Source organism: Oryctolagus cuniculus, chromosome 16, assembly GCF_051225735.1.
Source record: "Oryctolagus cuniculus isolate XC-2025 breed Fujian yellow rabbit chromosome 16, ASM5122573v1, whole genome shotgun sequence".
NCBI lineage: Eukaryota > Metazoa > Chordata > Mammalia > Lagomorpha > Leporidae > Oryctolagus > Oryctolagus cuniculus.
The window spans coordinates 38697719-38720861 of NC_142882.1; the positions used below are offsets into that span (position 1 = coordinate 38697719).

General features: G+C 45.2%; 1 protein-coding gene across 1 annotated transcript; it reads left to right on the plus strand.

The window, feature by feature from the left end:
* The first annotated feature begins 5743 nt into the window (after positions 1–5743).
* On the plus strand, positions 5744–7251 carry LOC149121685 (MAP/microtubule affinity-regulating kinase 3-like). Its single transcript, XM_089316103.1, has one exon. It carries the CDS (start codon positions 5950–5952, stop codon positions 7069–7071), a length of 1122 nt encoding a protein of 373 aa, XP_089172229.1. The 5' UTR covers positions 5744–5949; the 3' UTR covers positions 7072–7251.
* The last annotated feature ends 15892 nt before the right edge of the window (positions 7252–23143 follow it).

The window sequence follows — 23143 nt, forward strand, 5'->3', positions numbered from 1 at the left end:
AGTTCCTGGCTCCTGGCTTTGGATCAGTTCAGCTCTGGCTGCTGTGGCCATTTGGGGAGTGAAGCTGTGGATGGAAGACCTCCCTCCCTCTCTCTCTCTCTGTCTCTCTATCTCCCTCTGTAACTGTTTCAAATAAATAAAATAACTCTTTTAAAAACAAACACATCAAGAAAATCATCCCTATAGCATGAATGAATATTTTAAAAAGCACTGAGCTCAAGTTAATAATAAAATATGTATTATGTGTTCTTAATCAAGTTAAGAATCCCCTTTTAGGCAGTGTTTCTGTTTTGCAGTACTGAAGAAAATTATAAATTTTTTTGCTCCTTCTGCAGCCCATAAGAACATACAGCTGTCTCAGAAACATAAAATTATTTGTTTGGGTATAAAACATAGGAAGTCCTTGCCCTCCAGGTATTGTACTCTCCTCTCCAAATTTCATCTCCCTGCAACTTCACACAGTAACCACTCCACCATTAGAATGAGAAGGGGGAAAACACCAGCAAGAAAGCAAGGCAACCTCAGCTGCCTGCTGGGATCTTTCCTTGCATTTTGTCCTGGAAGTGCCCCTGCTGACACTCAGATGCACACAGAGGATGCGGACTGCATGGGAGTTTAACCCCTCACATCTCAGGCCTGGGGACTCTGACACTCCCTACTGAAACCCACAGAATAAGATGCAGGTCGTCTGGGATATCTTATAAAATAGTGCACACAGGTTCCCCTGGGTACCTTCCCTCAGTAGAGAACAAAACAGAGTGGACTGCAATGTTGCTTACTGTGAAATGATAAAGTTAAAATATATTCAAATTGTGAAACAGCTATGAGTCCGTATCTCTTAGTGTTCATACCAGGAGTCCAAAATCTCTCTCGTTTAATCCTTATTATATGTCTTTATCTTTTTATTTAATCATTATTTAATCTTCATTATTTATTTATTTGTGTATTTAAAAGTCAGTATTATAGAGACAGAGGGAGAGACAATGAGATCTTCCATCTGCTAGTCCACTCCCCAGACAGCAGCGACAGCCAGTACTGGGCCAGGTGGAAGCAGGAGCCGAGAACTCCATCTGGGTCTCCCTCGTGGGTTGCAGGGGCCCACACATTTGGGCCATCTTCCAGACCTTTTCCCAGGCTATCAGCAAGGAGCTGGGTTAGAAGTAGAGCAGGCAAGACATGAACCAGCACCCATAGGTGGTGCCAGAGTTGCAGGCTGAGCTTTATCTGCTCCGCCACAACGCTGGCCCCTGTTCTTAATTATTTTTAAGAGTTCACTGCCTGGGGGCTGGCACCATGGTGCACTAGGTTAATCCTCTGCCTGCGGCGCCGGCATCCCACATGAGCGCTGGTTCTAGACCTGGTTGCTCCTCTTCCAGTCCAGCTCTCTGCTGTGGCCTGGGAGGGCAGTGGAGGATGGCAAGTCTTTGGGCCCTGTACCCGCATGGGAGACCAGGAGGAAGCGCCTGGCTCCTGGCTTCGGATCGGCACAGCTCCAGCCGCTGCGGCTACTTGGGGAGTGAACCAATGGAAGAAAGACCTCCCCACCCCGCCTCTCTCACCATCCGTAACTCTGCCTGTCAAATAAATAAATAAAATCTTAAAACAAAAACAAAAACAAAAACAAAAAGAGTTCACTGCCTGGTGCTCTCCTCTGCAGACAAACACCAGCCAGCAACTTGAAAATTATCCCACTGTTTATGCTCTACAAATTAATTCTAGGCTTTAAGGACAAATGACAGTGTTGCTAACTTGACAAGTGAGTAACTAGAACATGTTGTGTTAAGGTCACAGTGACAGAGACCAGCTCTGTGGCACAGCAGGTTAAGTTGCTGCTTAAATGCCAACAGCTCATATGGGAGTGCTGATTTGACTCCCAGCTGCTCAGCTTCAGATCCAGATTCCCTGATGATGAGCCTAGGGAAGCAGCAGAAGATAGTACTTGGGCCCCTGCACCCGTGTGGCAGACTTAGATGGAGTTCATGCCTCCTGGCATTGGCCTGACCCAGCCCTGACCATTACAGCCATTTGGGGAGTGAATCAGCAGATGGACGATCTCTCTTTCTCTGTCTGTCTCTCCCCATCTCTCTGCCTTTCAAATAAATATGACAAATCTTTTTTAAAAAGTAGTTTTGTGATCAGAGGACCAAAACCTCACTTTTCTGTATATGTCTGTGCATTTCTTGGTGTATACTATACTGCAATAAAATTTTTAAAAATGTGTCTTTTTGGAACATTTTGATGTTTTAATATTTTTCACAATGTTTATATCACACTTAACATTCATGAAATTATAAATTACCAATCAAAGTTATAATGAATTACTTTGAAAAATAAAAAAGGGCCAGCGCCGCGGCTCACTAGGCTAATCCTCTGCCTGCAGCGCCAGAACCCTGGGTTCTAGTCCTGGTCCGGGCACTGGATTCTGTCCCAGTTGCTCCTCTATCAGTCCAGCTCTCTGCTGTGGCCCTGGAAGGCAGCGGAGGATGGCCCAGGTCCTTGGGCCCTGCACCCACATGGGAGACCAGGAGGAAGCACCGGGCTCCTGGCTTCAGATCGGTGCAGCGCGCTGGCCGTAGCGGCCATTTGGTGGGTGAACCAACAGAAAGGAAGACCTTTTTCTCTGTCTCTCTCTCTCTAACTCTGCCTGCCAAAAAAAAAAAAAAAAAAAAAAGAGTACAGTTCTTTCAAAGAAGAAAGATCCTTGTGACATAATGAAATTATGAGTTCTTTCACATATAGCTTAATTTTAACAGCAAAATTAATACATTGTGCTAATAACAATAAAACTCATATATTTAATCAGCATGATGATAAAACACAAAAAATCAACCACATTACACAGGATAAACAGTGCTGAATTATCTCTAATATCAAGTCATGAATGACAGCCTTTATGACAGCATAGGATCATTGGCTTACCAAGATCTTGTTACATTGTCCAAAAATTTATGTACATTGCTTAGTTCATTAGTGAGTTTTGTTACTAATTTATGTTGTCTGTCTTCACTCATTGATAAATAAAAGTGTTTTTAAATTCAATTCTTGTTGTTGGTGAGAAACACCAAGGTCTTTCTGTTACAGGTTCAATGTATAGCAAATGTCAATGTACTTACTCATGCCTGATTCTGGAATATTCTTGCAAGTTGTTGTGAGGACAATTTTAACAATCAAAGCCTTTCAATGACTTGGAATAGCTGTGAAAGCAGGCAAATATTAGCTGAGTTATACTGTAATACACCATCTTCTGCACCCAAGGAGGTATCCAGTGCTGCAATCCTGTCTCAGAGATAAAGTCTTCCTTCTCCTAGGCTTACATAGTCAGAACAAACTCCCTTCCCAAGCACTGTATTTATAGTCGTCTCCCATTTTTAGCTCCTAATGAAACACCACATCTGTCTGTGACATATGACAAGACTGGGAAGAATGTTTCAAGAGAGAAGGGTTCATTGGGTTTGCACTGTGACTCCCACCTTCGTCTGGGGTTGCTCCTCCTGAGCTCCTTGAAAACACCCGGCACTAGATGATCTTTCACACCCAGGAACTAGGAAGAAGCAGGATTCACATCTGGATAAGCATCGCCACCATAGGGATCCTACACATCCAACCAGGAAAAGGGAAACAAAACTATCAAAGCGTAAGAAAGCACCCAAAGGTAAGGGAAGAGTCTAGTACCGCTAAAGGCAGGACGACAAGATTCTACAAAGTGCTGGCTAGCCCTGGGTCAGCACTGTAGACTCCCTGTGGTAGAGAGAGGGCTCTAGTGCACCTGCCAAACAGACACACACAAACCCCACACGGGGAGGGTCTACCCAGGATATAAACAGGAAGTCTCCACTGTCAACAGTGAAACATGTTCTTGCTTCCTTTATGTCTTTTTCCTTAAATTGCTTTCCAATTAATCTGAAGGATCATTAGAGGAAAATTCTGCTGAATTATTAAAAGGGAAGTTATAATTATATTTCATTCACTTCATTTCGATGACACTTCCTTTCTAAATTGTGGAAAACAGAACTAGGGGTCCACTCTCTTTTGCAAGATGATTGCGTTTCTTCTCTAAAAAAAAGACAATTATTTATTTACAGAGAGTGAAGGTGGGAGACAGGGAGAGAGAAATAGAGAAAGAGATAGCGAGAGCTTCTAACTGCTGGTTTACTACCTAAATAGCCACAATTGCCTCCTCTGGGTCAGGCCAAAGCCAGGAGTCTAGAACTCCATCCAGGTCTCCCACATGGGTGGCAGAGGCCCAATTACTTGAGCCGCCTTCTGTTGCTTTCCAGGCACAATAGTAGGGAGCTGGTTTGGAAGTGGAGCCAGGCCTCCAACCAGCACCCACATGGGATGCTGGTGTAGCAGGGTTTAACCTGCTGGACTGCAGTGTCAGCCGCAGGCTACCTGTCTGTCTAAAGGGCTTGACGGGGTGAGGTCTGTGCTTTCACCATCTGAGGACACCCCAGGAAGCCATGATCTTTCCTTAAAATTTACTGGGGAGTTTTGGACTAAGGTGTGGTACTTTTTTAAGGACTACAACGCCACTCTCCACACATATACTTGGCTTCAACCAACCACAACAAACCACCAGCCTTCCCATCTTACCATCTCTCTCTGAAGAAGGCTCAGCAGCAGCAGCAGAGAGGGAGCGCTTTCCAGACAACGAGTCTGCTGGAGCCCTGACCTTCCACTTTCTAGCCTGCAGAACAAACACTGAGGAATGAAGTTCTGTTCTTTATTCATGACTCCGTTCAAGACACTTTGTGAGAGCAGCATGGGAACCCTGAGACATCAAACATGCGTCAGTTTCTCCCTGCTTTTCTAAGGACAATTTGGAGAATGCTGACACTTAGTTGGCCTTCCGTACCTGGACTATACCCACCCAGAGCTACCTTCTGGTCCTCCAGGGGTTCTAACGAGAAATCTGGTGAGGATCTTAGGGGGAAAGGATTATGAAAGATGCCCTTCTCTCAGCTGTGTCCATTATAGTAATGTGCCTGGTGGTGTCAGGGGCAACGGGACACTTTGTCAAGGATATCATGATGCCAGAGAAGTTGTAGCAACATTCAGAGACCTATCATTCAGGGTTAAAGGCAATGGGATGTGTCTCTGGAGTGTAGACGATCAGAGGTCTTAAAGACCCCACAATTGTTATCACTTCTTAAGGAGAAAGGAAAAGGCCATAGGTGCATCCTACGTATTTAAAGTTCAAATTATAAACATCAGTCCGTATCACCAATCTACGCCAGCAGCTCTTGGGGTCTATGATATTAAGAGAAAGCTGGTTGAGGAAACCCCTGAGGATTAGCTGTGGCTCTGATTGGTCCCCACCTGTCTCTGACTTCATAAGGACCAACTGTGATGAAATAAAAATTCGTGCAAGTCCCTGCTGCACTGCCATTGGTCCATTTCTCCCTCTGACTTCATAAGGAGCCTTGTGATGACAGAATTCCACACGCCTATATAAGCGGCTGCGCGGCCCAGGTTTTTGTCCGCTTTACCAGGGAGCTATTTCGGTGACCTGTGTGCTTGGACCCCTCTTTGCTTGCGCTTGTGTTGGTTGGTGTCGGTGTGCTGTTTTGTTTGTTTGTTTGTTTCTTGTTCTATTTCGTTTTTTCTTTTCCCCATTTTGTTTTAGTTTGTTTTTTTCCTCCTATCTCTTTTTTGGCCCACTTTGTCTTTTTTTTTGCAGTTTTTTTCTTTTTGGCTTCCCCCATCTTTAGCTAGGAAGTGCTGCTAGATCTCTTGAGTGTTAGTGTAGCTATTTAGTGTTTGTTTTTTTGGAGTTTTTCTGGTTTTTGTTTTCTGTTTTGGTTAGATAGGACTTAGTCTTGCCACTGTGTGTGATTAGTGTAGTTAGTATAGCTAGTGTGCCACTATAGTCAGATCAGCAGGTAGTCCCCTTGTTGTCCCTTTATTTTCTTAGTTATTGTAGTTAGGGTAGCTCCTTAGTTAGCGTCTATGGACAGGAATATTAGCCAGAGCAGAGCAGAGAGTGTAGTTAGGGACACCAACCTGGAAGGCCGTGAGGACCTGGATGCCATCGACAGCTCACAGGTTGAGCTCCAGTTGCTGTCGGCCCTGGGCTGGGGCAGCTTCGGCATGGTGGTGCTGGCCCGCCAGGCTTCCAGCCAGCGGCAGGTGGCTGTGAAGTTCTTTCATTTACATGCTGGCGACCCGTTCGGCACCAGGCGAGTGACGCAAGAGGCCAGCATCATGCAGCTCCTGAGGCACCAGAATATCGTGCAGCTGCTGGAGGTGGGTCGTGTCGGCCATTACCACTGCCTGGTGATGGAGCTGGTGGACGGGGGCGACCTCTACCAGCACGTGATGAGCCGGGGTGGCCTGCCAGAGCCCAAGGTCATGGTCATGTTTGACCAAATCCTGGCAGCCGTGGGCCACTGCCATGCACAGCGGGTGGCGCACAGGGACCTCAAGCTGGGGAACCTGCTGCTGGACTCTCAGCTCAACGTGAAGCTGGCGGACTTTGGGCTCAGCTGCCATCTGCCCGAGGGCGAGCTGGTGCAGGGCTTCCGCGGGACCCCGGAGTACAGCGCCCCCGAGGTGTTCCGGCAGGAGCCGTATGATCCATTCGCAGCAGACCTTTGGAGCCTGGGGGTCATCCTCTTTGCCATGCTGGCAGGGGCCATGCCCTTCAGCGGGAAGGACTTGGCAGAGCTGCGGGACTGTATCCAGAGGGGGAGCTACGAGCTCCCGTGTGCGGCCAGCCCAGCCCTGGAGGAGCTCCTGAGCTCACTCCTCAGCCCAGACCCCTGCGACAGGCCTACAGTGGAATCTGCCCGCCAGCAATGGTGGTTTGACCCCTTACGAGAGGAAGCTGAGGGGGAGGAGGTGATCGTGGTTCAGCCCCTGGGGATTCCCGAGGACCCAGAGGCCCAGGAGTACCTGGCGGGCCTGGGTCTGCTTCCGGACGCTGGAGCCTCGGTGCCATCTGGTCCTGGAGGATCCAGCCGGATGTCCCTGCAGCCGGACTCCCGGAGCCTGGAGCAGGTACAGCCCTGTTGGCAGAGCGTGGGTCTGGCCGTGGTCTCCCCGCACAGCTTCATGGTTTTGTGGGCATGAGGGAGGTCCGGAGTGCACCTGTCTTCCTCACCCGTCTTCCTCTCTCTCCTCAGGGACACAGGGAACCCGAGCCTGAGCTAGAGTCCGAGTCCGAGGCGGAGTCGGATTCAGAGTTGGTGCTGGAGCCGGAGCCCATGCCCAAGCCGGAACCTAAGCCAGATTCTGCCGTTGCTGCCCCCGTGCTGGCCGTTTCCCTCCCTGGACAGCTGCAGGAGAGGAGCTCTGGTGCCAGCCCAGCCCCCGAGCCCGTCCCTGTGGTCATCCCTTCCACCCCCAGCCCCAGGAGCAGTCCACACCTGGTGGTGCCAGAGGTCCCAGCAGCTGAGCCTGAGGAGGCTGGGACCTCAGCATCGGCCTCTGTCCCGAGCAAGGGCCGGCAGGGGCTGGGCAGGAGGATTGGCAGGAGCATCCTCAGATTCCTCCTGCGTGCCTGCTGCCTGCCTGCCCCAGCCCGTGGCCCTGGCCCCTGCAGCCGAAAGGTGGCCCCCAGGTAGCCTGCCTCAGTGTGCAAGCTGAGCTGCCTGAGGGCCCTCATTTGCTTGAGACTTTCTGTGCTTCTCATCAATAAAAAAATCTAAACTTTATCCGTGCTATCGGTCCTGTGTTGGGTCCCTGTGTGCACCTTGGCGTGGTTGGATGGAGTTGACTACCAGATGGATCTCCCCTGGACAAGTACGGTCCCCTCTCATTGCTCTGGGTTAACACAAAGGCTGACCTCTTGGACCTGAGAAGAGAGGGATGGCTCCCAGAAGCTGGCTGGAGGGGAGGTTGATGGTGGTTATTGGTGGGTGGGGGATTGGGTGTGGGTGGTGGGAGTAGGAGGGAGGGTCTGGGGTGTGGGAGTTTGGGGGAGGTGGAGGTGAGGGAGGAGAGCATGGTGAGGCTTGTGACGAGGGATGGGGTAGAGGGAGGGAAGGAGAGGCCCAAACGTGCATAGCTGCTCCTCCACAGGAAGGGTTCGTGGATGTGCATTAAGGCAGAGCTGTGTCCATAGGCAATGTTCACCTGCACTGCCAATGGAGAACAAGACCCTACCGCAAGGGCAAAGGACTCTGACATCACAGTGTATGGGACTGGCCAGGTGTGGACTCAGGCAGCTGCAGGTGGAAGCTGGGCAGGGACTTCAACTGTGGCCTGGGTTCAGCAGAGAACAGAGGTGGCCATGTAGCAGCGGTTCTCTGCAAGTGTTCCGGACACTGGGTCATCTGTCCCCAGCCTGGTCTTCCAAAGCTGCATATGCAAACAGGACAGAGGTGAAAGGAGAGCTGGGGGCTACCTGGGGAGGAGAGGGCCTCTTGGGCTCCACCCGGGGAAGCTGTGAACAGAGCACTCCACACCCTTGTTCCTCTTCTCCTCCATGTTTCTGGGGGATGGGAGAGGTTTCTTAGCTAATGATCATTTGTTTCAGATTTGAAGGTAAGATCGATGCTCCCCCATACAGATCACAGTGTATTTGCTGTTCGGCCTCCTCCCTGGACAGAATTGGAGCTGCACTGTGCTCCAGATTATGCGGGTGAGCAGGCCATTCTTGGAGGCCTCGGTTAAGTTACAGGGAAAAGTGACTCCAGAGAAATCTCAAAGTCATCCCCAGGAGTGACAAATTCTTCATGGTGATGCCAATGGATAAGGCTGTGGGCCACGTGCAGGGCAGACACACACTCTCTGTGAGCATCCTGCATGTACATGAGCTGGCTAGCATTGTCAGAGATGCAATGGGAACGAGGTCCTGCTGGTGTGTTTGCATCTGCCCCAAGTTCACAACACAGTGCCAAGGTCCCAAGAAGCAGGCCCTGTTGGGAGTCATCTTCCCTTCCTATGATCTGTGGCCTGGAGAAGTCCCGAGAGGCTTTGCCACGTCCCAGCTTCAGCCTCCCTGGACCCTGGGCTCCAGAGTTGAGAGCGATGGTAAAGCACAGCAGCTCGGAGGGGCTGGTGTCTGTAGGAAGGGGCCTTTGCCAAGGCAGGTTCCAGGGCCACAAGACTGTGGATTCCCAAGAGAGGCAGCGGGGAAGACTTTCCTCTTCAGTGTACTACAAGGCTCACAGCCCACCTATCATGATCCTGGTTCCTCCCCATCCAGGTGAGACTGTCCTTCTCCCTGAGGGCAGGGCTAGGGAAGCAAGAAGCAGGCCAGGGACGGGGTGGCAGGCTGGGTGCTCCCATCTGTTCCACAGTGTGGGTTTTATTTCACAGCAACACGAAGTGTGGACTCCCACTGTTGCTGTCCTCCAAAGCCATGCCTGGCTCTGTCCCCTTCAGGGCAGGACTCAGCTCCTCCCCTCATATTGGAGACCTTTGTTCACCTGCCCCCTGCCCACCTTCCCTCTGCACACATTGAACAGCCTTGTTTATCACAGATCTTGGGTCTCTAGTCCACTGCATGTGCTCTTTCCTCTCTGGGAAGACAGCAGACTTGGGGTGACCAAGCCTGAAGCCTGGATCTGCATCTGGGTCTCTCATGCTGGGTGTCAGGGAACCAAGGACTTGGGTGTTCACCTGCTTCCTCTTACACTGCGTGTGAGTAGGAACGTGAGATTGAAAGCAGTGCCAGGACTGGAACCCAGGCACTTGGGCAGTCTGTCCATGTGTGCTTCTCAAGTAGGGTCTCGAGACCTGCCCCAGACACCTGCACCTCTCTGGGTTTTATTTAAACTGCAATGAACTCTATTTGAATGCTGCTATAGAGAACATTGCTGTGCTGTTTTTGAATCTTTAAACATTCACTGTGTGCAAACATGATTACATCTATTTCAATGCCAGGTATTACTTACAGAAATCTTACACTTGAAATTGTTCTTCAAAGAAATGTCTCAGAGACACTGACAGGGGCCAGCACTGTGGTATCGTGTGTAAAGCAACTGCCTGGAAGCCGAAATCCCATAAGGGCGCTGGTTTGAGTCCAAGCTTCTCCACTTCCAATCCGGCTCTCTACTACGGCCTGGGAAGGCAGTAGAAGATGGCCCAAGTGCTAGGGGCCCTGCACCCATGTGGGAGACCCAGAAGAAGCTCCTGGTTCCTGATTTTGAATCGGCATAGCTCTGGCCATTGGGGTCAACCGGGGGGCGAACCAGCAGATGCGACACCTCTCTCTCTCTCTCTCTCTCTCTCTCTGTCTGCCTCTCTGCCTCTCAAGTCTCTGTGTAACTCTGGCTTTCAAATAAATAAATTTTTTTTTAAAGAAACACTTATAATTCTTACTCCACTGAGCAATGATTGAGGGGTCATTCCAACAGGGAAGATATGAGTACATATAATCCAGTGTTGTGGAGGAGCAGTTATGGCTGCTGCCTGTGGTGCCAACATCCCATATGGGGGCCACCTCGAGTCCTGGCTGCTCCATTTCTGATCCATCTCTCTGCTATGGCCTGGGAAGCAGTGGATAATGGGCCAAGTCCTTGCACCCCTGCAATCACATGGGAGACTGGGAGAAATCTCCTGGCTCCTGGCTTCAGATTGGCTCAGCTCCAACCATTGTGGCCATCTGGGGAGTAGACAAGTGGATAAAATACGTCTGTCTCTCTCTCTCTTTCTCTCTGCATCTGCCTCTCTGTAACTCTGCCTTTCAAAAAATGTATATTTACCTAATTACAGGGTACCTTGCTATTTAAAAGAAATGTTAATGGATCCAAAAGGAGACAGAGACGCCCATATAATCATAATGGAGGACTTCAATACTCCATTTTCAGCAATGTGCAGAACAATCAGACAGAAAATCAGCAAGGAAACAACAGTTAAATGACATATAGACTAAAAATAACCTAATGGATATCTACTGAATTTTTCTTCCCACAGATTCAGAATACACAGTCTTCTCACCAGAACATTCTCTAGGATAGACCATATGCTAGGCCACAAAGCAACTCTCAATAAATTAAAAAAATTCAAACATACCATGATTTTCTTGGACCATGATGGAATGAAACTAGAAATCAATATCTCAAGAATCTGTAAAATATATGTAAACACAAGGAGGCTGTACAACATATTATTGAATGAACAGTAGGTCACTGAAGAAATCGAACAATGGAAATGAAGATGACAATACAACATGTCAAAATTTATGCGACACATAAAAAGCAGTGTTAAGAGGAAAGTTTACAGTAATTGGTGCCTACATCAAGAAATTAGAAAAACACCAAATAAATGAGCTATCAATGCATCTCAATGACCTATAGAAACAACAACAAACTATTCTACAACTAGTTAAGAGAAAATAATTAAAATTGGAGAAGAAATGAAGAAGATTGAAACAAACAAAAAAGTCAGCAAAACAAAAAGCTGATCTTTTAAAAAAATAAACAAAACTGACACACCCTTGCCCCAACTGACCAAAAAAAGAGACCCAAATCAATAAAATTAGAGAGAAAAAGGAATGTAACAAATAACACCACAGAAATAAAAGAGTTATCAGAAATTACAATGAGCTGTATGACAACAAACCAGGAAACCTAGAAGAAATGGATAGATTCCTGGACAAATAAAGCCTAATTAAATTGAGCCATGAAGACACAGAAAATCTAAACAGACCAATATTCATGACAGAAATTGAATCAGTAATAAAGACCCTCCCAGTAAAGAGATGACCAGGACTGGATGGCTTTGCTCCTGAATTTTACCAGACATTTAGAATAGAACTAACTCCAAATCTTCTAAAGCTATTAGAAACACCTGAAAGGGAGGGACTCCTCCCAAACTCCTTCTATGAAGCCAGCATCACATTAATTACCAAACTTGAAAAAGATGTAACAAAGGAAGTGAATTACAGACCAATTTCCCTGATGAATATAGACACACAAATCATTAACAAATTACAAGCCAATTGAATCCAACAACATATTGGCAAGATCATTCACTGGGATCAAGTTGGAATCATTCCTGGTTCTGCATTCACTATCAATCAATGAAATGCATCACATTTTTTAATTAATGAATGCATTTTTACACAGATACAACTTTAGGAATATAGTGGTTCTTTCCCCCAGACCTCCCATCCCATCCCACCTCCTTCTCCCTCTCCCATCTCCTTCTTCATTATGGTTCATTTTTAGTATGACTTATATCAGAGGACCAACTCCATGCTAATCACAGACTTCAACAATTTGCACCCATGCACACACAAAACATAGAGTACAGTTTGGGAAGAGAATCTGCAGTTGATTCTCATATTACAATTCAATAGGGACAGAGGTTCTACATGGGGAGCAAGTGCACAGTGACTACTGTTGTTCCTTTAACAATTAACACTCTTTTTTAATGACGTCAGTGATCATTCGAGGCTCTTGCCATGGCCTGCCAAGGCTATGGAAGCCTTTTGTGGTCATAGACTCCATTGGTATTTGGACACGGCCATAAGCAAAGTGCACATTCTCTCCTCTCTTCAGAGAAGAGCGTCTCCTTCTTTGAGGACACTTTCTTTCCTTTGAGGCCTCACAGAGATCCTCCGTATAGGATATTTTTTTGGTCACAGAATCTTAGCTTTCCATGCCTCAAATGCTCTCTCAGGCCGGCCTTTCAGCCGGACCAGGAAGCCTTAATGAGGTCAGAGTGTTACTTACTGCAAATGTCACTCTAGGAGTCTGCTGTGTGGATTGCTTCCCATTTTAGTCCTTCCTTCCTTTTTAATTCTATTTTCTTTACCAGGTACTTGATAATATTTGTATGATCCCTTTTAAACTTAGGCCGATCTGTTGCCTTTAACATTTACCATGATCATTTTAACAGTGAAGATGGTGTTTATACCACCAATTCTTATGGGATTGGAGCTCCACGACTAGTTCTTAGGCTGTACCCTTAAAATAAGTCTGTATGATTGTATGCAGAACTAGACTGTTTTACAGTTATAGACTACCTCCTCCATGTCTTATTCTCCCTCTTATTTTTAACTGGGGTCTTTTTCCAATTGCCTCAAAATACATATAATTAACTTTGTGTTACATGGAGAGTTCAGTACAAAGTATGAAGAAGAGAAATAAAAGAGAAAGAAAACAGAGGAAAAAAACCAACAAAACAAAACAAAATCAAAATATACACAGTAAAAGTAACCACGGTAAACTGTCCCTCAACAATCAGGTAAAGAGCTCTTGAAGACATTGATTCTAAAAGTGATGATTTCGTTTCTATAGCTTTCATTTTAGCTACACTGTTAATGCTCCTGAATCAGGGAGAACATATGCTATTTGTCTCTTTAGGATTCTTTAGGACTGGGTTATTTCACTAAGTGTGAGGTTTTCCAGCTTGCTCCATTTTGTTGCAAAGGACCTGTTTATGTATTTTGGCTTTTGTATTGTAGCTGGGTCATTTTCTATGTTCGTCTTCTTTTGTAGTGAACTTCCTGTTTCTGTGTTTCAGCAAGCAGCACATCCTTGAGCCAGTGTTGTAGGGCTGGGCGCAAAGATACAAACTTTCAATTTCTGTTTGTCGTGGAAAATCCTTATTTCCCTTTCATTCATAACTGATAGCTTTGCAGGGTACAGTATTATGGGTTGACAGTGTTCTTCTTTTAAAACTTGGAATATATCATGCCATTGCCTCCTTGCCTGTAAGGTTTGCAATGAAAAGCCCGGGGTGAGTCTGATTGGATTACCTCTGAATGTGATTTGTCCTTTCTCTCTAGCACATTTCAAGATTTGTTCTGTGTTTCACTGAGCTGAGTGTTGCCACAATGTATAGTGGTGAATTACTTTTCTGGTCCTGTTTGTTAGGAGTTCTGTGTATTTCTTGCACTTGGAGGTCTCTTTTAATCTGCCTATTGTGGATGTTTTCTGATATTATTTCATTAAGAAGGCCTTCTAATCCATTCTCTTTCCCTCAGGGACTCCTATTATCCAGATGTTACAATGCTTGATTGAATCTTGCAAATCTCCAACTGTGATTTTTAATTTTCTAATTTCTTCTTGTGTTTGGTCAATTTGTTTTTATTTTATTTATTTTTTTAATATTTTACTTAGGCTGGCGCCGTGGCGCAATGGGCTAATTCTCCGCCTGTGGCGCCGGCACCCCGGGTTCTAGTCCCAGTCAGGGCGCCGGATTCTGTCCCGGTCGCTCCTCTTCCTGCCCAGCTCTCTGCTGTGGCCTGGGAGTGCAGTGGAGGATGGCCCCAGTCCTTGGGCCCTGCACCCACATGGGAGACCAGGAGGAAGCACCTGGCTCCTGGCTTCGGATTGGCGCAGTGTGTCGGCCGCAGCGGCCACTTGGGGGGTGAACCAACGGAAAAAGGAAGACCTCTCTCTCTCTCTCTCTCACTGTCCACTCTGCCTGTCAAAAAAAAAAAAAGATTTTATTTATTTATTTGAAAGTCAGAGAGTTACACGAGAGAAGAGAGGCAGAGAGAGAGAGAGAGAGAGAGAGAGAGGTCTTCCATCCAATGGTTCACTTTCTAATTAGCTGCAATGGCTGGAGCTGTGCCAATCTGAAGCCAGGAGCCAGGAACTTCTTCCAGGTCTCCCACGTGGGTGCAGGGGCCGAAGGACTAGGGCCATGTTCCACTGCTTTCCCAGGCCATAGCAGAGAGCTGGATTGGAAGAGGAGCAGCCGGGACTAGAACTGGTGCCCATATGGGATGCCAGTGCTTCAGACCGGTGGTTAACCCACTGCGCCACAGTACAGATTCCTGTATTATTTCTGGAAGTCTGTCTTCGAATTCTGATATTCGCTCTTCTATTTCATCTGTTCGATTTCTGAGGGATTCCACAGCATTTTTTATTTCGTCAGTTGAGTTTTTCATTTCTAGTGTTTCATTCTGTTTTCTCTTCAGAATCTCTATTTCTTGGGTGTGCTTTTCATTCAGATCTTGAATCTGTTTCTGATTGCTTCTAAGTAATCTGATTATTAATTTTCTGAATTCTTTTTCTGCCATGACTTCAATTTCTTCTTCTTTAGCTTCTATTACTGAAGGTTCAGATTGCTCCACTGGTGAGTGCATAGGTTCTTCCATATTCTTAGTCAGCATTTTTCCTTTGTTCTTCTGCATTTCTGTTTGGTTTAATTTTTAAATTGATTTCCCTCTGCTATGGGCTGCTATGGGTCTGTGCCAACTGCTAGTGTAAGCAAGCAGCTCCACTTCCTAGAGCTTTGTTTATTTCTGGGAGCTGAAGGAGGCAGGTACTTAAGTAGCAGGTACTTGGGCTTTGATGTAGTAAGCCCTGCCCACTGGGGCTGGACTCCCTGTTCCTTTGTTCACCGGAAAGCTCTGGGCCTCTGTTGCTCAGCCTTCCTGGCCACTGTGCAGGGGAGTCACTCCGAACTGTTGTGATCATTGTTCCTGGGTGTGGTGGTTCCTGCAACTGATGTTTGTGTGCTGGAGGTGAAAGCACAGACCGCCTGCCTGCACTCCAGAATGGAACCCAGCAAAATTCCTGCCCTTCACCTGCTGCAGCTCCAGTTGGGCAGGGTGGGAGACACCGAGATCTCTCTCTTCATCCCCCAGAAATGCACCCTCCTCCCCCTTATACCACCAAGTGCTGTCCACTGTTTCCCTCTCATCTGTGTCTACATCTCTGAGGGCTGCACCCTCTCACCTGCTTCCCCCAGGGTGCAACGGCGGTTGCCCTCTCACTGGTTCTCCACTCCGTTCTCTTTCTGCCTCAGCACTGCTATTTAATACAGTCCTGGAAGTTGTAGCCAGGGCCATTAGGCAAGGAAAATAAATCAAAGGATGCAATTTGGAAAGGAGGAAGTCAAACTGCTCCTATTTGCAGCTGACATGATTCTAAATATAGGGATCCAAAAGACTCAGTTAAGAGACTATTGGAACTCTTAGAAGAGTTGTGCAAAAGTGCCTGGATATAAAATCAACACACAAAAATCAATAGCCTTTGTATAAATGCCACATCTAAAAAAGATTCATTCTGAAGATTCATTCTAAAATGAATCCCATTCATAACAGCTACAAAAAATCAAATACACTGGAATAAATTTAACTAAGAATGTATAAGATATCTAAGATACAATTTGTAAAACATTAAAGAAATAAATAAAAGAAGACACACAAAAATTAAAAAGTCTTTCATGTTCACATCTTGGAAAGGAATTATTTAAAATGTAAACTGATCTTTCAGATAGTCACTGGATTTCTTAAAGTTCTATTGGCTGTTGGCAGTCCCAAAACTCTATATCATGCCCACATGGCAACTGGGTAGCCTGATGTACTTGAATGGAGGGAAATGAAGGAAATATTTCTCTGTGCTAAATGACAACCACTCTCTGTCCTTATAGTTACATGTTTATTCTTCTCATCACAGAGGACAAGAAAATGCTGAGAACATTGCAGTTGTATGTATGCTCAACATCAAAGAGATAGGAACTGAAGTTCAGTATTATACGTTCCAATGATGCATTTATTTGAAAGTGAGAATGACAGGACGAGAGGGAGGGAGGAAGGATTCCATGATGGTGGAATAGTGACAGGGAAGTCTGATTTATACATGTCAAAATTAAGTATAAACTGCAGTGTGACTCCCAGCAGAAGCAGTAGAAAAGGCCTGAATCTGTGGCAAAAGTGCAGACACAAAGGGAAGTACAGTAAGAGGAAGGAGGACACAACAACATGGATCTGGGAAGGGGAGCATCTTCCTACCTGCCCTGGCAAACCAGCTGAGATTGGACTCCAGGGCCTGCAATGCTGTTGCCACAGCCAGAGGGAAAGTTGAATGAACTGTGCCATTTTTAATCCAGTGGGGATACCATTCACCCAGATGGTGAGGAGGAAAGGAAAAAAAGAGAGAAAAGAAAGCATCTCTCCGCTTCTCCTTCCTGCAACTGGGACCTGTAGCCCATGGTGGGAGGTTTGGTGGCATCTTCAGGGTTGGGCATGTAGCCCAAGATTGTGTGCGTGCACCCAACAAGCCTGCTGGTTGCCCTCCACTCAGTTGACAGTGGCACCCACAGCAGTGCAGGTGCAACTGACTGAGATGGCCTCCATCATGCCAGCTGCACTCACCTTGCGATAGGAGGTGAGGGGTTGCCATCCCTGTGGAAGGGACGCACACAGCCTGTAGAACTCTCCTAAGTACCCACCACAATCTTGAAGTAAGCAGGGATGAGGCAGGCAGGGACTGTGAGCGCTTGTGATGCAGATGTTTTACCACAGAGAAAATCTATCTACCCTATCAAACATGGTTGGGAGGCCAGGACTCAATCCAGTGGGCTGGAACACAGGGCGACAACAGGCTCTGGGAACACCTCAGTCCCCTGTTGCCAGAACATGCCTTCAGGGCAGCGTGGCTCCTCCTGCACTCCTGGGTACTGAGGCTGAGAAAACAGTGACCCTGTTAGAGCAGACAGGGTGTGGCTGAGTTATGGGCAATCACAGCGCTGCAGCACACGCTCTGAGCTCCTTGGTAGCCTAGAGAAGCTCACAGCAGCGGGAACGGTGCTCACAGGAGGGGCTGGCAAATCACACCTGAGGCTCATATGGCAGAGTGGATGAGTTTTGAACATACTGGGGCCTGACCCTGGGTACTCCAAGAAAGGTCCAAGTACAGAAAGCACATAGAACGTGGGTAAAATCTACACAATGACACATTGTAGTCAAACTTTCCACAGTACAGCAGAAGAAAACCTATAAAATGTACATGAGTGAAATGCCAGATTATCTTCGAGGATCTCCAATCAGACTCACATCTGATTCTCATCAGAAACCCTATAAGCTAGAAGACAATGGAACAATACAGTCCAATTCTTAAGAGAAAAAAAAATTGTCAACCCAGAATATTGTACCATGCTAAGCTCTCATTTTTGAATCAAAGTGAAATAAAGCCGTTCAGTAAGAAACAGAAATTGAAAGATTTTCTCAACATGTGTCCATATTACAAAAGATGCTGAAGGATGTGCTACACAGATAAACACAGAAAGAAATCCACTGTCATGAAAGACTGCAAAGACAGAAAATCCCCCAATAAAAGTACAAAAGAAACCCAAAGCTAACGATTGTAATATACATGGAAAAAAGGCAAGGCCAAGCAGTTACCTTGAATGTGAATGGCTTCAACTCTCCAGTTAAATGATACGGACGGACAACATGGACTAAGAAACGAGACCCATCTATTTGTTGCCAACAAGAAACACACGTCACTAACATGATACACATAGAAAGAATGGAAAAAGATATTCCACGGGAAATGAAAAAAAGGGGCAGGTGTAGCCATCCTATCAGAAACATAAACTTTAGCACAAAAACTGTTAAACGAGACAAAAAAGGAGTTCTGGCAGAGAACTTGGATTCAGTATGATCTCCAGTCCCTCCATCCCAGTGCTGGCACATGGGCTGGGGGGCCTCCCTGGGATAGACTATGACCTCTGCCCTGCAGACATCTGAGCCCTTTTTGTGAATGGTTCACAATTGTGACCTGGGCCTTGAAGAGGTGGCAAAGCACACCTAGGCCCCACCTTGGTGATTTCTTGAAGGTGGTCGCCTCCCAGAGTCTGGATCTCAGAGTCTGGACCCCATACTCCAAGCCCAAAATGGTCATATTTAGAAGATACCTCAGATCATACCCATTGTGACCTTTGTGCAATTTTGTTAAACAGTTTTGCTTTTCTAGTGGGCAAGTCCTTACAGGAGAGGACTTCATAACGTTCATGGAAAATGAAATTAAAAGATGTGTATTTTGGTGCAAAAAAATTGAAGCCTATATAGCATTTTTTCATAAGTATTTTCCATGAACTTTTTGAAGTTCTCCATATGAAATACCTAGTTATCTAGATGTTTAGAAGCGCTTTGTATATTTAAAAGTATTGGAACTGTGGATTATCACTTTTGTAACTAGTTTTATTTTTTTATTTTATTTATTTATTTTTTTATTTTTTGACAGGCAGAGTGGACAGTGAGAGAGAGAGAGAGAGAGAGAGAGAGAGACAGACAGAGAGAAAGGTCTTCCTTTTCCGTTGGTTCACCCTCCAAGTGGCCGCTGCAGCCGGCACGCTGTGCCAATCTGAAGCCAGGAGCCAGGTGCTTCCTCCTGGTCTCCCATGCGGGTGCAGGGCCCAAGGACTGGGGCCATCCTCCACTGCACTCCGGGCCACAGCAGAGAGCTGGACTGGAAGAGGAGCAACCGGGACAGAATCTGGCGCCCTGACCAGGACTAGAACCCGGGGTGCCGGTGCTGCAGGCAGAGGATTAGGCTAGTGAGCTGTGGCACTGGCCTATAACTAGTTTTTTTTTTTTTTTTTTTTTTTTTTTTTTTGACAGGCAGAGTGGACAGTGAGAGAGAGAGACAGAGAGAAAGGTCTTCCTTTGCCATTGGTTCACCCTCCAATGGCTGGCGCGGCCGGCGTGCTGCGGCCGGCGCACCGCGCTGATCCGAAGGCAGGAGCCAGATACTTATCCTGGTCTCCCATGGGGTGCAGGGCCCAAGGACTTGGGCCATCCTCCACTGCACTCCCTGGCCACAGCAGAGAGCTGGCCTGGAAGAGGGGCAACCGGGACAGAATCCGGCGCCCCGACCAGGACTAGAACCGGTGTGCCGGGGCAGCAAGGCGGAGGAGGATTAGCCTAGTGAGCCGTGGCGCCGGCCTGTAACTAGCTTTTTAAAAGTGATAATAAATGTTTGGAAGTGGAATTGGTAAGCCAATTTTGTGAACAGTATTCTCTGTTGTACTTTTTACATTGGGTTGAAGGAGACGGGAGGGAAGAGATTCCAAAATGTGTTTTTGCTAGTGTGTGCTAGAAAATATGAACTTACCTATTTCCCTATATGTTACATGCATTTAATTTAACTGTGCAGTAATGTATATATTGTGTATATACAAGACAATGGAGTCAAATTTCACAATTTGTAGTCCTAGATATTAAAGAGGTGCCGATCTATGACAAAAGCAGAGTAGGCAAACTAACACATTTTGTATATTTTGTGTTAAAACTCATACAAAGATTGTCTTTTGTAAAGGACTTTTGGAAGTGAAGTTGTAACATCACATTGCAGTGACAAGTGTGCCTGCATCTACCGTGGTGGTGGAGAGGAGTAGGAAGAAAGGAAGGCTTCTCTAGCCCTTTGTGAATGTTCCTATTTAGAAGCGACTTTCTAATAAAACCAGTTACATGTGTATAGTTTTTTCAATCCTACTTTGTATATAGTGAGCCAATTTAATTCCTTATTTAAAACACCTACTTCTGGATGTTTAAAAGTACATGGCTATGATAAAAGTAGAGCTAGTAAATAATACATCTTATAGCTATCCTTTTGTGAAATTCATATAAAATACTGTCTTTTGGATGTGGGATGAAAAATTCATTGAGCAATATGCACTTGTGTTGGTGCTGCTTCAGGGAGGAAGCAGAGGAAGTAATGTCTAAAGAGCTTTTCACCAGTGTGCATGCAGTGGGACAAGGTTAACCATTGTCCATGTTGTTTGTAATGCTGTTTTACTTTACTGGGTATATAATGTAAATATAACAGGCAAACATGCACTACTTTACAACATCTAGGCTTCCTAGATGTTAAAGAGGTTGCTGGTTTATGAGAAAAGTAGAGCTGAGTATGCTTTATGTTAAAACTCATAGGAAAGACTGTTCTTAAAACCACTTTTGGAAATGAAATTCTTAAATTCCCTGTAAGTATGACAGGTTATTATACAAATCCGTTGGCTTGGCATAGATGGGAAGGAAAAGGTTTCTAGGCCAGAATGTTCGTGTTGAGAAGACATTCACATTACAGCTTAGCAGATTGAGTTGATGCAGTATATTTTTGGTTATCAAAATTCTCACACAGGTTTTGGATTTTGAATTGGTAAACATTACATGAAGTGTGAAAAAGCATGATCCATACTTTCTGTATATTAGTCACATAAAATGGCTGTTATGTGCACATGCACAGGACCCAGAAGGACATGTTGAACTCAACTGCTTGTGATTGCGGGCGACTTTCTTCTTTGTTTCTTGTGTTTTTAAGTTTCCTGTAATGCACTTATTAGCTTTGATAAAACAAAGTCTATTTTAAAAAAATAGAAGAAAAAAAAGAGACAAATAGGGACACAATGTAATTATGAAGGGGTCAATACAACAGGAAGGTGTAACTATAACAATGTATATATATGCATGCAATTACAGAGCACTTCGCTATTAAAAATATCTGTTAACAGATCTAAAGGGAGACATATACACCAGTACAATAGTAACAAAAGGGCCGGCGCCGCGGCTCACTAGGCTAATCCTCCGCCTAGCGGCGCCGGCACACTGGGTTCTAGTCCCGGTCGGGGCGCTGGATTCTGTCCCGGTTGCCCCTCTTCCAGGCCAGCTCTCTGCTGTGGACCGGGAGTGCAGTGGAGGATGGCCCAACTGCTTGGGCCCTGCACCCCATAGGAGACCAGGATAAGTACCTGGCTCCTGCCATCGGATCAGCGCGGTGCGCCGGCTACAGCGGCGGCCATTGGAGGGTGAACCAACGGCAAAGGAAGACCTTTCTCTCTGTCTCTCTCTCTTACTGTACACCTCTGCCTGTCAAAAAAAAAAAAATAGTAACAAAAGACTTCAAAACCCCATTTTCTCCATGGATAGATCAACAGGACAGAAACCAACAAAGAAACAACACAGCTAACCCTAGCTATGGACCAAATGGATATAACTGATATCTACAGAACATTTCATGGCACAGTTACAGGACACACATTCTTCTCAACAGTTCATGAAACTTTCTCCAGGATAGACCATATACTAGGCAAGGATCTAACTTCTCAAGAAATTGAAAAAAATCAAAATCATACCTTGCCATTCTCTGATCACAATGGACTGAAGCTGAAAAGCACAAACACGTGGAGACTGAACACTATGCTCCTAATTGAACGTGGGTTAGAAAAAAATCAAGAGAAATTACAGAATTTGTGAAAACATATGAAAATAGCAGTATCTCCTATAAAAACCTATGGAATACAGCAAAAGCAGTATTAAGAGGGAAGTTTATATCAATTAGTGTCTACATCAAGAAACTGGAAAGCCACAAAATAAATGCACTGTCAATGCATCTCAGGAACCTAGAAAAAACAACAAACTAAACCATAAATTAGTAGGAAGAAATAAATAATTAAAGCTAAAGAATAAACAGACAAAATTGAATGCAAAAAATATGAGTGATATGGAGAAAAATATCAGAAATATAAAATAAAATAAAATTAAAAAATATCAGAAAAATAAAACTGACAAACCATTGGTCCAACTGGCAAAAAACAACAACAACAACAACAACAACAACAAACAACAAGAGAGAGAGCCGACCGAAAATAAACAAAAATCATACATTAAAAAAAGGAATATAACAACAGACACCACAAAAAGCAAAAAAATTCAGAAATTACCACAAAAACCTGTATGATACTGAATCAGAAAACCTAGAAGAAAGGAAAAGATTCCTGGTCACATACGACTTACTTATATAGAGCCATGAAGACCTAAAAAATTTCAACAGACCAATCACCAACACGAAGATCGAATCAGTAATAAGCACCCTCCAACAACAACAAAAGGCCTAGGACCAGATGGCTTATTTGCTGAATTCTATCAGACATTTAAGGGAGAACCAATGCCAGTTCTTCTCAAGTTATTCAAAACAATTTAAAGGGAGGGAATCCCCTGAACTCCTGTTTTTATGAAGGAGTATGCATCAGCTTAATTCATAAGCCAGAAAAAGATACAACAGATAAACAGAACTACAGACCAATTTCTCTAATAAACATAGACAAAAAATTTCTCAACAAATACTAGCCAATGAAATCCACAACACAACAGAAAGATAATTCACCTGGATCTACTGTGATTTATCCTTGTATACAGGGATGTTTCAGAATCCAAAAATCAATAAACATGATTAACCACATTAACAAGCAGAAGACCAAAAACCCTGTGCTTATCTCGACATATGCATAGAAAGCATCTGACAGAATTTAATACCTTTTTATGATGAAAACATTAAATATAAATTGGGTATAGAAGGAACATTCCCCCAACATAATAAAAACATTTATAACAAACCCACAGCCAGAATCCTACTGAATGGAAGAAAATTAGAGGAATTCCCATTAAGATGCAGAACCAGAAAAGATGCCCGATTTCACCACTGCTATTTAATATAGTGATGGAAGTTTT

Coding starts and splice junctions, on each gene's coding strand:
- LOC149121685 (XM_089316103.1), top strand. CDS start 5,950: ATGGACAGGAATATTAGCCAGAGCAGAGCAGAGAGTGTAGTTAGGGAC.